The 16267-nt window shown below is 47.9% G+C and overlaps 1 protein-coding gene across 1 annotated transcript in view; it reads right to left on the bottom strand.

Annotated features, from left to right (window-relative positions):
* NRP2 (neuropilin 2) overlaps window positions 1–14205 on the bottom strand; it is a 101574-nt gene extending 87369 nt beyond the window's left edge. The window contains exons 1-2 of the mRNA XM_057551352.1: window positions 14193–14205; window positions 12295–12472 (exon numbers count right to left, since the gene is read on the bottom strand). Of these exons, the coding sequence (XP_057407335.1) occupies window positions 12295–12472; window positions 14193–14205 (191 nt within the window). The remainder of the gene's footprint in view (window positions 1–12294; window positions 12473–14192) is intronic.
* Window positions 14206–16267: the final 2062 nt, after the last annotated feature.

Here is a 16267-nt window from a genome sequence, read left to right as displayed (position 1 = left end):
AGGGAAGGGGTCTGGGACCAAAAAAAATTTTTTTTAATTGCACAGAAACGTATCTGTCTACTGGGGGGTGTGTACTCTGGGAAATGCAGTGCATGGGTTTTGTGGATAGACCCAGCTGGTTCCTGGCACATGCTAGTGGTATGATTTCAGGCAAGGCATTTATCTTCTCTGAGCCTCAGTTTCTTCATCTATAAAATGGAAATAATAAAACACCCCACCTTGTGGGATTGTTGAAAGTTTCGTGAAGGCATATACAGGCCCAGCACAGCACTGGATGCCTTAGAAAGTGCCTGCGAGGCACTGGTCATTTTGATTATTACCTGGGTTCTACAAAATAGGATGGCAGACTTGGGGGAGAGAAGAGTTACATACACACGATGCTTTGGAAACTGAACAGGTGAAGGTGAAATGAAAAGTAATAAATTTAGAGACCGTCTCAATGTTCCCCAACCTCAGTGCTATAGAGGGTGGTTTCGAAAAATCCTCCTACTGTACAAACCCATCAACAGTGTTTCATCACTTGAGTTTTTGAGAATTCGTTTCAGTCTCATGTTTCCGAACCCAGGCTATGGGACCAGCCAGCCAGGCTGGGTTCAAAACCACCTCCACTCCCACTCCCATTTGCTGGGTCTTGAAGAGCTAGGCACTCAACCTCCCTAGATTTGGTGAGTTAATGCACGTCAACAGCTCAGCACAGGGCCAGACACATAGTAAATGCTCAATAAATAAACGTTACTTGTTATTGCTGCTGCTGCTATCGTTATTTGTTGTTGTTGTCTAACTCCATATCATTATTATGTCTTACCTAACTTATTACCATTATTTGCTCTCTAACTCCAGGGACTCACACACCGCTTCGGTTTGTGTATTTGCATGGTGCCGAGTGCCTTCTTAATAGCGGCTGTTGGCACTTTCATTTTCTTCCTTTATTTCTTCCCATCCCGAATCTCTGATATTTTGAGCTTATTAGCAATCCCCTCACAGCCAGGGTCACCAGGGCTCTTTAGAAGGGAGGAAATCTGACCACCCAGCAAAGGAAGTATGCAAAGAGAACAACCCAAAACAAACTAAGGAGTTATTCCAAAAAACCTTGAAGGCAAGAAAATGGAAACTACAAACAACATCTATTTATAATTGCTGGTCGTTTTTCCGCAGAAGCCCTGGGATGATGGAGAGGGCCCGCCGGTCTCATTGTTCCTGGCGGAGCAGGCTGCCAAAAACGCCTCGCAACGTGAGGAAGGAGGCAGGAGGCCGCTCCAGACACCGTGTCTGATAAGTCTCACTGTAGATGAACTTACAGAGAATCAAGGGCACACAACAAGGCCTGCGTCACTTCTCCCTGACCCTCTGGCCAAACACCACTCCCTCCACTGACCGGCTCCCCAGCAAGCACATTCCTCAGGTCCTGAGGCCACAGATCTGCCCTGCTCCTGCAGACAGGCTTGGATGGAACGTATTTGCTTATGCAAGGAAGGATTTTCGAAGCAACTGGTGCTAATGTGAAGTTTAAGGCTTTGGGGCAGGCTGTTTTCAGCAGGGCTGTTGAGTGCTTCTTTCTGTCTGCTCTATGTGTCTATAAAATCCTCACCCTCTGCAGTCAGCTCAAAGGACCCCATGCTAGCATTTTGTAACAATATCAGGGTAGAAAGCAGATAAGAGTAGCCCACAATTTGTGTCCATTCACCACTAGGCTGGTGCTCAGATGGGAAGGTGAACTGCAGCAGGGCCAGAGACTTGCTGAATTGTTCTAAGCTGGCCTGGATCAATCGAACATGCCTCAGTTTGCCTCGTCTCATAAATGGCTACAGGGACCATGCCTCTGTGCCTCTCAGGGCTGACGGGTAAGGGCAGAAGGTGAGTGGAAGCCACTGAGGGGAAATCAGAGTACACCATTCCTCGGCCTGGTGTGCTGGCAGCGTTCCTGACCCTGGCTAGGTGAACGGTTCCCTCTGGGACGGGTGCTTACCAACCCTGGCTCCCAGGGGGTCTAATTGTGAGAGTGAATCATAACCTCTCCATCTGTCCGAAAAATGGGAGCCTGCTGGGAACGAGGTGTGCTGGGTACTAGGGAATCAATCACAGCATCGAAAAAGTCCTTTATGTGTTTTCCTGGGATCAAGGCTCCCAGTCGTTTTTCTATCCCCCTTTGCTGGCATCCAGCCTCCATAACAGAAGTCGGAAAATACAAAACTTGTCTGAAAAACGTGCCATGCGGAAATGCAAGCAGGGGACAGCTTGGGGAGTAGGTGGCAGGTGTGACGGGCCCTGTCCTTGCATTTCATTCACCCTGAGCTTCAGGTTACAGAGCTCAGAGGTTCTCCCCGGCTCCAGGGGCAAACTTGTCACTACTGTGCAAACCTGTCACTACTGTGCAAAAAGCACAGTGGTGTGGAAATGATGGGCCTGCACTAACGCCCAAGCAGGAAGGGGCTGCTGCCACGCCAGGGTAGAGACTCTGAGGCCAGCGCTCGCGGGCCAGTCAGCTGGGACTTCTTCCACCTCTCAAACGGCTGCTGGCTGTGTTCTAAAGGCCCCGGGGCTGTCAGAGCAAAAGCAGGCCTGTCCACGCAGGACACGTGAAAGCACTCGCCTCTCCCCATCATGGAAACGCCCCTCTGTTCCGAAAGAACCAGCTGCCGTTTGGGGGTGGGGGGAGTAGAAGCTGTGAAGGTTCAGAATGTTGGATGCTCTTGGCTGAAGCCTCAGTCAGACCAGAAGGAAAGATGCCTAGAAAGGACACCAGCTCCTGCAAGAAAGGGAAACAGATTGCAGGAAGTCTCCTCACGGGATGGGAACGGTGTGAGTCAGACCCTAAAGGACTTTTATTTATCCCACAGCCAGAGCAGGCTGTTTGCTCTGCGTGCAGAGCTGCTGGCTGGCGTCAAGGCCACCTCCTTGCGGTGGTGGCCGGCAGGGTCCTCACAGCGTGGGGAGGGACCGTCAGCGCCAGGGAAGAGCTCTGGGGGCCGCACAGGGAGAAGAGCCCTTGCGGGCAGTAGGGCAGTAGAGACCAATCCACCCCCCACCCCACCCCCGCAGAAGAGGAGTCAGTACCCCGACATTTAACCCAGCAGCCTGCCCGGAGGCTGGGACTAAATCCTGTATCTGCTTGGACCTCAGTTTCCCAGCAGATAAGACCAAAAAAATAATGATACTTTCTTACCCTCTTACTGCTCTCAAAGGGATGACGCAGGGATAAATCACTTTGAACATTTAGATGAAAGGTGCTCTATAAACCCGAGGTCTCATCAACTGTTAATTGTTACGGTAATTATTTTAATGATAATAATGATGATAATGGGCGGAGGGGGTATGGGGCGGGGACGAAACGTCCTACCTTGAGACCAAGAAAAACCCTCCCGGTAAAGCCCGCGGCATGGATTCCTTCCGCTCCTAGGTCCCAACCATCTCTTTCAAACTGCCAGTTCCTGGGCTGAAATATTATTTACTCCTTTCCTTTCCAACAAAACAATGATTTGTTCCACCGTCTTCCCTCTTGCTCACTCCCCGGTGTGTCTGGCTTCAGCCTGACAGCTCAGCCCTGGGCTGTTTACAGGCCTCGCTCACCCTCCACGACTCCGGTGCAGCTCCACTGACACTAAAGGCAGGAGAATTCTCTCTGTGTGAGGAATCAATTACTTCCGCTGACACTCTATTACTAGCCCTCACATCTTCGGATTCCAGACGGAGAGTGAGGTGATGGGGGAATGGCAGGGAATCTGAAGAGGATGGCGAGGGGGGCTGTGCGGGACAGGGGCGGAGGTGGGTGACAGGGAGGCAGAAAGAGACAACTGACTGAGAGGCAGGCCTCCAGCTTGCATTTAAAGACACAGAAAGATCTCTCTCCCTCCTTGACTGCCCTGTCGGCATCCGGAGGTGACCACGTGGCAGGAAGAGGCAAAGAAAAGGAAGAAAGAGAAAAGAAAAAGAAAAGACTTGTCAAGTATATCTAAGGAAATCAGAGAGGCCCCAAATACCTAAGCCTTGGGACAGCAGATGACAGCTCTGGGCACAAGGACACAGGTATACGAAGGCAGATTTGGGCAGCAGGCTTCAAACCCCAGCCCTACCATTACTATCTGTGTGCTTTCTCTGGGCCTCAGTGTCCCCATCTGTTAAATGGGAATAACAGCAGTACCAGCCCCAAAGCATTGTTATGAGAGTAACACATGGAAAGTTCTTGGTGTAGTAGCACCTGACACCTGTCAGTAGCTTAATAAATATTTGCTATTATTGTCCAACCGACAATCCCTCCATACCACCTACAAACATGCGATGGAGCCCCTAATGGGGCAGAGCAGAAAAATTTATAGAGACTGCCAAGATGCTTGGCTACAAAGCCAGGGAAAAAGCATAAAAAATCATGTGAATTTTCCTTTATCATGTGGAGTTTTTTGCTGCCCTCCTAAACCTAAGCCCAACTCACACTTCTTCTTTCTTCTTCTTTTTCAAGTTTTATTTTGAACCAGCTAACATTTTTCAGGGATTTTCCTTCTAGGAAAAAAAATTTTGATTATGTAAATTAAATACAACCATCTACTCTGCAATCAACTGAGATGAGTTGTGAGGTGTAGGTCTCATAATGAAGGACGATTATGGAAGCTCTTTTCTAGAAGGAAAGACAAGGGCAGCTAATTTTTTTTTTTTCTGGGATGATTTATCCAGGCAAAAGTGGAAGAATGGAATTAAATATTCTGTTGAGTTTCTCTTGATCCAAAGGTTTCAACTGCCCTGCCACTAAAAAGGACAAAACAAAGAGAATACATTTTTTTTCTAAAGGACTCATGACTACCGGAAAACACACAAATCCCCTTTTAGAAAAATCTAATTTCTCTACTTCATCTATTTCCTTCTCCTGTTTATGCCCTCCACACCCAGAGCTCCCACTGAATTTCTTAAGACAGACTCTCACCCGGTGTAATTAGATGGGAGAATTACATGGAGCTACATGGGGTGAGATGCTGGGCCTCTGGGACCTCTGGGTTCAGAGAAGGTGCCAGGCTTGAGAGCCAGAACAAGTGGGATTGTGTACTAGAAAATCTCAAGGGATTTCCTCAGTGAGAAGATAAAAATGCATTGTTAGGAAGGACATCCACAGTGAAGCTTGCATTTGGAGAGTTGGGATTGCAACATCACATATTTAAAAACAAACTGCCAAAAATAACCGTTGTCCCAACTGCTTTTTAACCTTGGTAGGCGGAGAAGAACAATCTGCGGTGTTTCCCCCACTTCTTCAGCGAGCTAAAGTGCTGGGTGGAGTCCTTGGTCAAGGCTGGTGAGTGTGGGGTTGGCTGCCAGCTGAGCTCGAGGCAGCAGGACTGTTCCCGTTTATTGCACCGCGTACCTGGAGGGGATCTGTTTCTGTCATTAGCAGGGCTGCTGTGATACAGAAAAGTATTGCTGCTCATTGGTTCCTTGGGGGAATCAGAATATTTCTGTGGCTGAGCAGGCAGTAAATCTGTAACAATGTCATGAGTAATCAACCTGAGGGTCTCTCCTGAGTGCAAGACACCCTCTTGAACCACACAGAGCTCTCACTCTGCTCTGAGTTCCAGAGACTCAGGCGGACACCAGCTGAAGCCACACGTCTAATTGGGCATTGTGCCCTCCTGCCCTCTGTTCGTAGGAGAGATGTGTGTTCACAGGGAGTCTTGTGTGGGAGTAAACTGACGAGCGGAGCTTAATGCAGAGTGTTACCCGGACTTTCCCAGGCCATACCACCCTTTCAGGCATTAAATTGGGGAGGGGGGGTCCCTGGATATAGGGTAAGAAACTCTCTGACCAGGGAGAGTGGGACAGCAGAGAGTCCCCCTCATCTCACTCTTTCCTGCTCCCTGACCACAGCCCCTCTCTGAGATGCTGGAAGTTGTCTGGCCAGGAAATAAAGTTAAATAGCATTGCCCAGTCATCTCTTCACCGAGAAGGGGGTTTGTATCAACAAGCCACCAGGATGGCCCTACATTACTGTGGTTCCTGAAGACATCAAATTCTCTCCCCTTCTTGCCTTTGACATGATGCTCTCTGCCTGGGCCACCAGCCCTACCCACATCCCCTTTGCCTGGCTAACTTCTTCAGGATCAGTGCAGGCATTGCCTCCTCCAGGGAGCCTTCCCTGATCTCCTCAGCCAAGGGTAGATCCCAGGGCTCATAACATATCCCCGGTCAGAATGCATGGTGTTGGTGGAGGCAATAGAGCATGAGAGTAAAGAGCTCAGGTTGCAAAGTAGTGTGTTCTGGTTTCAAATCCCTTCTCTGCACTTTTTTTTATTAACATCTGTATTGGAGTATAACTCCTTTACAATGGTGTGTTAGTTTCTGCTTTATAACAAAGTGAATCAGCTATACATATACATATATCCCCATATCCCCTCCCTCTTGCGTCTCCCTCCCATCCTCCCTATCCCACCCCTCTAGGTGGTCACAAAGCACCGAGCTGATCTCCCTGTGCTATGCGGCTGCTTCTCACTAGCTATCTATTTTACATATGGCAGTGTATGTATGTCCATGCCACTCTCTCACTTCGTCCCATTCTCTGCCACTTTCAAGAGTGCAAACTTGGGCCAGTTGCTTACCTTCTTTGAGCCCAAGATTCTTCATTTGTAAAATGGGAAGAGTAACAACGACTTCCCATTTCACCGTTTGTCGCAAGGACCAAACGCGATGATGCATGTAAAGCACTTGGCAGTGTCAGGCTCATAGGTGATGCCCCATATGTGGTAACTTTATCATCAGTAACCACACATTTTTTTACTTGCTCCCTCCTTCCAAACTCTAAATTTCATAGGGTCAAAGAGTACGATCTACTTACTCATCACTGAATTCCCAAGGCTATCATCACGCTTGGCACATAGTAGATGTTTAATATCTAGGAAGGAATGAAGGGTCTATTGCCACTTTGCTGATGAAAGACCCAGCCACAGAGCGCGTAGTCACTTCTGTGATCCCGTGTCTTATCTTCCTGCTGTCATTATGTCACATCACAAGACGGATGACTAGGGAAGACACCTCTGTTGACCTTCCAGTGTGGGTTCATGCCACGCTGACTTACATCCTGGCAACTCAGATGTAAAAATCTCACTGACACAATCATCTGCATGCCCCTGCTCAGCCCCCTCTAGGACTAGGCACCTTAGAGGGTAGAGGTGAGACACATGCGGTCCGTGCCCTTAGAGAACTTACGTGCTCAGAACACGGGATGACCACGCACGAACAAACAGCAAGCAAATCAAGGCAATATGCAACGCTTGGGGAGTTCCGAGTAGGGGGCCCTAAAAGAGAGCTGGAGGAATCAAAGACTCCCAAGGGGGAATGGAGGGGATCGTGCCGTGGGGCACTGGAGGGGAGAGGGAGGAGGGTCTGAGCCCCGGCCCTCACAGGGTCTCCTGCAGATGTAAGGTTGTACGCGGAGGATGTTTATTGAGCACAGGGAATCTTCGCTGGCCGGCTGGGGAAGGGCCCGATTACTGAGGTCTGGTATGTTCCCTCTGTTTCCTGTAGTCAACTTATCAACCTGGGAAAGTGCCCCCTTCCTAAGATAGCATCCCCTACTTTGGGAGAAGCACACGTATCTTCTAAGATTTAGAGAGCTCCTCTGGTCGTAAATAAACACAAGGGCTCTTTGTTTATCCGGCACACTTAGCTAGAGGCCGAATATCCCCCCAAACCTCAAATATCCAGAATGTGGGTGGGGCGGGGTGGGGGGATGGTTTCAGAAGAAAAGACGGTGAGCAGCTCAACTAATGCCGAGGACTGCATGCACTGATGCCCTTACACTCTGCCCCCGGGAGAGCGCACTAGGACGCACTCCACTATGAGCGTGGCCGACTAAAGCAAACCAGACGTGCTGGCCCTGGGACTGCACCGGCCTGGGAGAAAGCTTAGACCCCAGGACTAAACACTTCCCAACAGACACCAAAACCTCCTGCAGCAAAATCCATACCCACAATAAAAGGGTAAAAAGAGGGCAGAGGGGTATACTCATAACAGAAGATGACAGCAAGAGTACTGATAGAAAAAAGTCACACATTCCCCCAAAGTACAAAGATGCTAATAACCCAGTTGCGAATTTATCGTGTATCTACATAAACAAGAGACTGAAATCTCACAAAGTAGTTACCATTGTCCAAGTTTTGCAGATGAGGACACTGAGGCCTGGGAAGTTTAAAAGGTCAACAAAAACTCATATCTAAATACCCAAACATGACATTACCCAGCCTCTGTCACAAAAAGTCCAGTTTAGAATTAGAAGCCTGAGTCACTGAGAAAAAGTTGACTCACCTTAGCATTAATTTTGTTTAAGAAGACGAGGAAGCGTGGCACATGATTTAGAATGTTCTTAGTCAGAAATCTTTCTAAAGAGGAACTTTTGGAACTTTATAGGAGTATGTTTTAGAATCTGGAAACGTCAATGAGGCATGGTAAATGAGATTTGTTGTGCTGAACATACACATGAAGTTATCAGTATAGGTTTCTATGTGGGTTTTTCAGCCTAAGAAATGTTCTCTCAAGTCTTCCTAGTGGTTTTCGCACTTTCTGAAGCATGTTTTTCAAGATATCCATCCGGAAATAACCAGTTCTTAAAAGGACCTAGACTCTTGATGCTGGTTTTATTTGGGCCTCCGGGATGGGGTGGGATGCTAGGCTTGTGCGAGGGCTCGTGAATAAGCTGTGTATCGTACGCAGGTGGGTGTTTTCAAGAATACACATATTTTAGGTCTCAGAAAGGGAGAAAAGAATATTCAAGTTTGCATGCATATGCTCCTAAAGCCCTAAGGTTCAGCCACTTGGCTGATGACTCAAGTGAAAGGCAGTAGGCACGATGCTCTTCCCCACCGCAGGGAATGAAGTGGCTTCTCCCTGTTTGCTCAGATGGCCCTGAGTCCTGCCCTTTTGTCCCTCAGCCACACCATCGTGGCTGGGCCACAGCGGTTTCTGGTTTCTGCCTGCAGTCGGTGACTAGGCCTCCGAGCAGCCTATGGGTGCTGGGGCTTGGATTCCTGCAGATGGCCAGAGGGAGGAGTTGGGAGCTCACTGCAGATGGTGGCCTCGGACTGTACTGACTCAGGCAAAACTGGGGCTGGTGAGTGAAAGTTTCCAAGCAGACGGCAGACTTAAATGGAACAAAATTAGCAAGTGACGGTTAGGGGAAAAGGTCTGCCTGTCTGGGGTTTATTCACCAACGGGCTCCACCTTTAGGATGTGGATTTCAAGGGACAGGGAGCCAAAGGCTTAGGGGCCACCGGCCAGTCTAATCCTCTCATAGCAGGACCCATTCCCAGGTCACGGGGCCATCTTTGCAGTTAATCCTGCACAAAGGAAGAAGAGGGGAAAACAGAAAAGGGCAGGCATGCTGACCACTGCCTTTTTTGCACAGCGGGGCTGGGTTTTTTTTTTTCCCTGACGTTCTTACTCATTTTTCTTTCTGCAGGGGTGTTGCTGCTGCAAGCTCTCCTCAGAAGGACCTTTGGGCCGTTTTCTCTTGGTAGGTATCTACCCTACGGGCCTTGAGAGTCAAATCCAATTGGAAACATGCGCCGAAATGAAAGGAGAAAGGATGCTAATTTCCTTTGATAGTAAGTGCTTTCCAACCCCCTTGGAAGGCAAATGAGAGCGGGAGAGAGGAGGAACAGGACAGAATCTTCAGGACTTCAATTAGATGAACTGTCCCCTTCACAAGAAAGTGAAACAAGGCAGTGGGGGAGGAGGAACCCATTTACCCTGAATGCAGATGGCAGTGAAGACTGTTGAAAATACCTTGCAGGGTGAGAGATGGAGAGAACCGGATGTGTCTTTCTAAGTAGAAAAATTAATGAGAATGAGAGAGAAATGGGGAGTGGAGGAGAAATGGGGGAGGGTACGAGAAGTAAGGATGAGGTTAAGTAGCAGAGGCGTGACCCCAACAGCATCTTGCTGACACTTTGGCACTGGGGCAAAGAGACTCCAGAAAGATCCTTTTCTGACCTCCCTGAACTTTTCGGTTCAAGCTGGAAGCATGGAATTGGGGGAGTGGGGAGAAAAACAAGAAGCTACTTGGTATAGACGGTAAGTACCAGAAACTTCAGAATAACCTTGTAACTTACCTGCTTCCCCTACTCCAACTCCTGCCAGAGGCAACGTCTTGGTTCCTCTGTTCCCAGTGGCTTCAGAGACCTTGTGCTCGCTCCATCCCTGGGGCTGAGTCCTGAGGGCAAGGGGTACGCCACAGCCCCAAACTGGGCAGGAACATGTTTCCCTGGTCTTTTGTGCTTCCAACATGTTTTAAGTCATGCTTACCAGCTCCTGAGTTTTCCCTTCCAAAAGCATGCCTTCTCTCTCTGCCACTATGAATATACATGAGATGACCTCTCAGCAATTTTCCTGGGAGATTTGCTGGCATAAGCATAACAGATTTTGGCCCTCCGTTGAGACAGGTGATTAGTCAAAGTTCTCTGAGCTCAGACCCAAGCTCTCAGTACATCACGCTTCAGTCTGTGCCAACCTTCTGTAACCCAGCCAGAGGCACCAGAAGCCTTATACCTTATAAAGAAGCTCTTCTAACAGAAATTTTTGGTAAAGTTCACTGGCAGGGAATTGGCAGCCTTGAGGTGCTATGCAAATATACACAAGGCTGTGCATTTAACTTAGACAAAGAGGAACTGATTAGTTACCCTATGTCATCCATGGAGTCAAGAGTGGATCTGGGATTATAACTCCATCTTATGACTCTTTGTCACATGAGGCGTCCACCCGGGAAACCCTTCGGTTTTCAACAAAGACTACCTCTTGTTAGGAAAAAACCATTACGAAGGTGCAAAGGAGTCCTAGGAAGATAACAGTGACATTGACTCACTGTGCCCCCTGATCGAACTCTGGTTAAAGAGGAGCCCTGCTCCCCCCCACAAGGCAGCACGGGCCCAGACCTAGGCCTGCTCCCTTGGACTCCTCCTGCTAGCTGATCCCTTTATTAATTTTTCAGTCCTCACAATGCTTTGGTCACAAGGAATGCTCAGACTGCTTATTAATCACAAGGGGCCACCGAACACCCATCAGAGCAGTGGCACGTTCTAGGCACTCGTTTGGAGCAGGATATGATCGTGGGCACATTCTATCCTGCATAGAAAACTCTCACTTTGGTTTCAGCGAGGAAAGACCTTAAGACGGAGCCCACTAGACAGTACAAAGGGCCTTCACACTCTTGACATTGCAATGCTGCTTCCTCCCTCACCTTAACGTATAGGGACCTTGGTGTTAACATGGTGTTTCTTTTTGCTTCCTTTTTTTTTTTTTTTTAAATATTTATTTATTTATTTATTTATTTGGCTGCGCTGGGTCTTCGTTGCGGCATGCGAACTCTTAGTTGTGGCACATGGGATCTAGTTCCCCTGACCAGGGATGGAACACGGGTTCCCTGCATTGGGAACGCAGTCTTAGCCACGGGACTACCAGGGAAGTCGCGACATGGCATTTCTAAAGCACTCACAGATGTCTAAATGTCTGCTTGGTCTCTCCTAAGCCACACATTTCCAAGATGGAAGGACCAACGTTGTGAGCCCAGCTGAGACACCTCGGGTGACTTAACTTCTCTGGGCTTTGGTTTTCTCATCTGCAAAATAGAGGTCATAACGGCACCAACTTCCCAGGGCCATTGTGAGAATTGAATGGATTGATATTTACAAAGCAATTAGAAGAGTGTTTGTTAGATAAATCCATAGCACCTGCTTTGAGACTCTAACCTGTACAGCACAGATACCAAGAATCAATGCGAATCTCAGACCTGCCAGTACAGACTCAGATTTTTAGCTCTCTTTCTATAAGGAAACCTGCTGCTGCTTCATGAAATAACAGCCTGACCCTCCACGGCTGGATACACAGGAAGTCTCCACTTGGGGATCTGGCTACTGTTTTATTAAGGAAGCTGCTGGAGTTCCTACATGTGGGAGAGGCAGTGGAAATGGGGAGATCTCCAAGGGGAAAGTCAATCTTAAAGTCAAGAGCTGGCGCTGTGTACTCCCCCCACCACCCCCCCGTCCCTATGTGGAATTCTCCTCCACTGCCAGCCTTTGAATTTAGGGTGTATTCTTTACACTCTTCACTCAGGAAGGCGCTTTCCTCCATACTATGGGATCAACTAGGCTTTTATTTCCACTGAAAGAAATAAATCTCTTGAGGTTTCCCTCTGGGGCCAGGATCCACCACTGTTCAGCAGGTCCTAGGGCCAGGGGTGCTGCCATGAGGCGGCAGGCATGGCAGAAGCCTGGGGAGGCGGGTGGGGGTGTGTGTGTCTCGTGGATGTACATGGCACAGGATGGTGCTTACTTGCAGTCGTGCTTCTCGATTTCGAAATGAGGGTTGAAGTTGAGGACAATCTTCTGGTTGGGTTCGGGGGCGTAAACAATCCACTCACAGTTCTGGTGGGATGGATAATCCTGGGGGTACCCCGGGGAGGTGATATAGCCAGCATCTTTGGAATTCAAACGACCTCCACAGGGTTGGTCTGGAAGAGAAGGCACACGAAGTAAAGAACTTCAAATATGTTACAGTCTGTTTTTTTTTTCCTTTCCTTGTTTCTCCTCTCTACCAGTGGCTGATTAAAACAGTTTTACAGACCTTTTATGGCAGTCCAGAAGACTAACCTACTTACTCATTCAGTGGAAGAGATTATTTCAGCTCATCCTCCCCCCTACTCACCCAAACCACACACACGCACACGCACACACACACACACACACACTCGCCAAATGAAAATATTCCAGAAGATGCTCATAAATATTCCCAATTACATGGGCTGAGATTTTAAAAAACCAACAAAGCTGCAAACTTAACATGCCTCCCTGCCTGTTCCTGTCTCCCCTGCTCGGCCCATCTTCTCCTCATTCAAACCTCGCATCTCTATCTTTATCTCATAAATCCTTCATGTGATTTGGTGTCCCCCAGCCCAGCCCAGGCAGCCAGAAGTAAAGACTCCGGGAACTGACAATAGTGGTTTTGTGGTGCCGACCCACAAGTGAGCCTGGTAACAATTACATGTGATGCGGAGGAAGCATTTTCAGTTTTGGGCCAGAACAGGCCCTGGAGGGTGATTTCAGCTTTTTTTTTTTTTTTTTAAGAAAGAAAAAGCAAAACCCCCAAACACTTAATTCCAAATACACCACAAATTTGATTTATTATTTCATTATACACTGAGTGGAAAAATCTGCATTAGAGAATCCACTGGCTCTGACCTCAGAGTTTTGACAAAAGTGCTTTGTGCTGAGTGGACGCCTGTGTTTTCTCCAAGCTTTTTGCCGCTGTCCCTCCTGCCTGGTCACCACCACCAGAGTGTGCTGCTGCTTTGTCCAGTGGTGCCAGCCTTGGAAAGGAGGCTGCAGGGCAGTAGCTGCTCCCCTCCCCCTCAGCAGTGCCCAGCTGGAGGTAAACAGCTTCATGTGGGCCAGGAGGGAAGGGGGCGATCTTCAAAGGCAGAAGAGGTGGGTGATGACATTTGAAGCATCTCATATTTGGGAGTGAAGCTCTGTCATCCCCAGGAGGGGTTCCTGGGAAATGGAGGGGTTTGGCTTAATACCACGGTAGAACAGAAGATGGGAAGGCACAAGAGACCTGGAAATATTCAGAAGCCTCTCGGAGAACTTCCTAAGATGTGTGCCTCTCTTAGCATCAATCACGATTTAATATCGCCATCTGCATGGAACAGCACGGGGTCCGTGAATTATGCATTCTGGCTCAGCAGCTACCCTACAGGATGGGGCTTTCTCCTGTGCTCACTCTTTGAGGGAAAGGGTCATGCATTTTTTAACTCTACAGGTGCACTCTCCTATTCCCCGTGTCTGTTGGCATTACTGTCGTCCAGACCTCTGCTTTAGATTACCAGCCTGACAGGCTTTAAACGCATAAAAGATGGGCACACTGCACAGTGATGGTTGGGACACACAAATCCACACAAGTAGCCTTTCAGGCATCACGCCTCTAAGAGCTCAAACTGTGCCGCGTTGAGCTGCCCAGAATCTAATGGATTCAGGTTCCATTTCCTACTGGGTGGAAAACAAAAGCAGGCCATTTCCTCTGGTTTGCAGAGACCACATCATCCTCTAACTAATGACCCCGCACCCTCCCCAGTCCAGGAGGACAATGGGCCCAGCCTTCCCACCCAGACAGAGATGAGGCCAGCAGTTAAGCCGGTTGCCGCCCGTTCCTCTGCAGTCTTTCCAGGTGCCCACACCACTCCGCCATGCTGGGCACCCAACGACTTCCAGCAAGTCAAACTGTGGCCCGTTGGTCCTGGTTCGTGGGCGTGAAATAGGGCTGAGAGTGGTGGCCCTCTGAAAAGGCTGAGGTGTGGGGATTTAGATCACCAGCTGCTCGGACCAAGCTAACGGGAGAGGAAACTTTCTGCTGGCTACAGCTCCTCTGCCAGCTGTTTTGCTGAAAACTGCAGCCTTGCCACCAACTCACCCCAAACCACATTTTTCACCTTGGAAATCATCAGATGGAATCTGAGCTGAGCTCCTGTTTTGTAACCAAGTCATCCAAACTCCTTCCTTCCTTCTTTATCCCTTCCCTGCTTCCCTCCAATCACTCTTGAAAGAACTTCTCTCCCTCAGTTCCCTGCCCCACCCCCCCAAGTTTAAGCTTTTAGTCATTAGACCAGGCACACGTAATCAGCAATAAAGACAGGAAACTTCCTCATAGAAAGGTTTCATTTCTCACCCACACCAGGAGTAATCATTTCCCCACTTAAAAAAAAATTAAACTATATATATCCCATAGCAGAGAGTCTGCATTTTCAGCTGTTAAAACTTAACCAAAGGAAAAAGGAGTAACCCCTTTCTTTTTTCCTGTTCTTTCTTTATCTGAAGAAAATCAAGGCACTTATTAAAATATTTAAGAACTCATTAAAACATCTGCTTTGCTTGCGTGTAGTTAGCCTTTTCAATATCCAAACATTTATAAACTCACACTCTTGTTTAGATGGCACTCACACTCAGAAACACACACAAACATAGATATCGAGCATATATCCGGTACATATGCATATTAGAAATTCACACTTTAGTCCTGTACACACTTTCACACCCTCTCATAAAATATCATACATCATTTGCACAGACATATATCCACCAAGATAAATACTAGAATTTCTGTCTCTATTTTTCTTGAAGAGAACTGAATTCTTGAAATCTATCATCAGTAAAAATTGTAAAGAAAACACACTTAATCCTTCTACACTTCCTCTTAATAACTGATCTTTCATTTCCAGGTTTGGGGACCCTTCCATTTCTGAAATACAAACATGCCCCCAATAGAAATGAGCTAGACTTTCTTCTGAAGAGCTACACCATCCGGGGCTTGGGAGGTCTCTGTCAGTTTCCAAAAGGAACAGCATAAGTGCTCTCTATCTTGTTTCAGAGGAGTCCAGCCCAGCCAAAAGGGGGCTGAACTCAAGGGCAAACGCCTTTAGGCCAATCTCCACATACAGAAGGGAAGCTGACCCTGTTGAATTTTTAGCTACTGAGCCTGTTTGGCAAGTTGACAAGAGACTGACTTCTTTCTCTATTTTGTGAAAACCTTTCACCTGGGGCAAATTCACTTCCCAAAGAGAAGTAGGCAAAGCCAGGCCTGGACGGTTCAGAGCGGGTTTTCTCCTACATCTGGGAAGGAAACCTAAGGGATGGGCCAGGTCAGGTCAGATAAAGAGGCCCACGGATGAAAGGATTCAAGTGACACCTCTAGACATAATTTGAAATCAAGGGAATGCTAAGTTCTAAAGTCACAAAGGCCTGATTTTTCCCCCATAATGACTACTTAGGTGTTTTAATTTGACATGTAAAAGGTCAGATTATTTCTGACCTTCATATCTTTCTGTCTCTTTTTTTGTTTGTTTTTCTCACATGCCCTTGTTTGCTGGTGAGCTAAGCACCATCTGATGCTGCCTAGGGGTAACCTGGCCCGGGATCAGGTAAAGGGATACTGGACCCATCCACTTACAATTCTAAGGCCAGTTTCAGAAGGAACTCACCCTCCTATAGAACCCAATTTAAGACGAAGCACTGGTTCCTTCATAATATATGATATTTAGGAAGTACTTATTAAGAAGGAGTAACAGATCTTCTTTAAAAACCTGGTCTGACTCCTAAGGAAATTCAGCTGGAGTTGTTTTAAAGAAACACTGGATGGCCAGGACTTGAAAATAATCAGATTACAATGGCTTACTTCACGATGGCCAGAGACACCAGGTGACAGCAGCAGGCAACAGGCTGTGGGGCTGTCCCACAGTAGAAGAATCGGATCACTC

Source organism: Balaenoptera acutorostrata, chromosome 8, assembly GCF_949987535.1.
Source record: "Balaenoptera acutorostrata chromosome 8, mBalAcu1.1, whole genome shotgun sequence".
Taxonomy (NCBI): Eukaryota; Metazoa; Chordata; class Mammalia; order Artiodactyla; family Balaenopteridae; genus Balaenoptera; species Balaenoptera acutorostrata.
The sequence above is the reverse complement of the archived record's forward strand: the minus strand, read 5'-3'. Positions and strand labels throughout refer to the sequence as shown.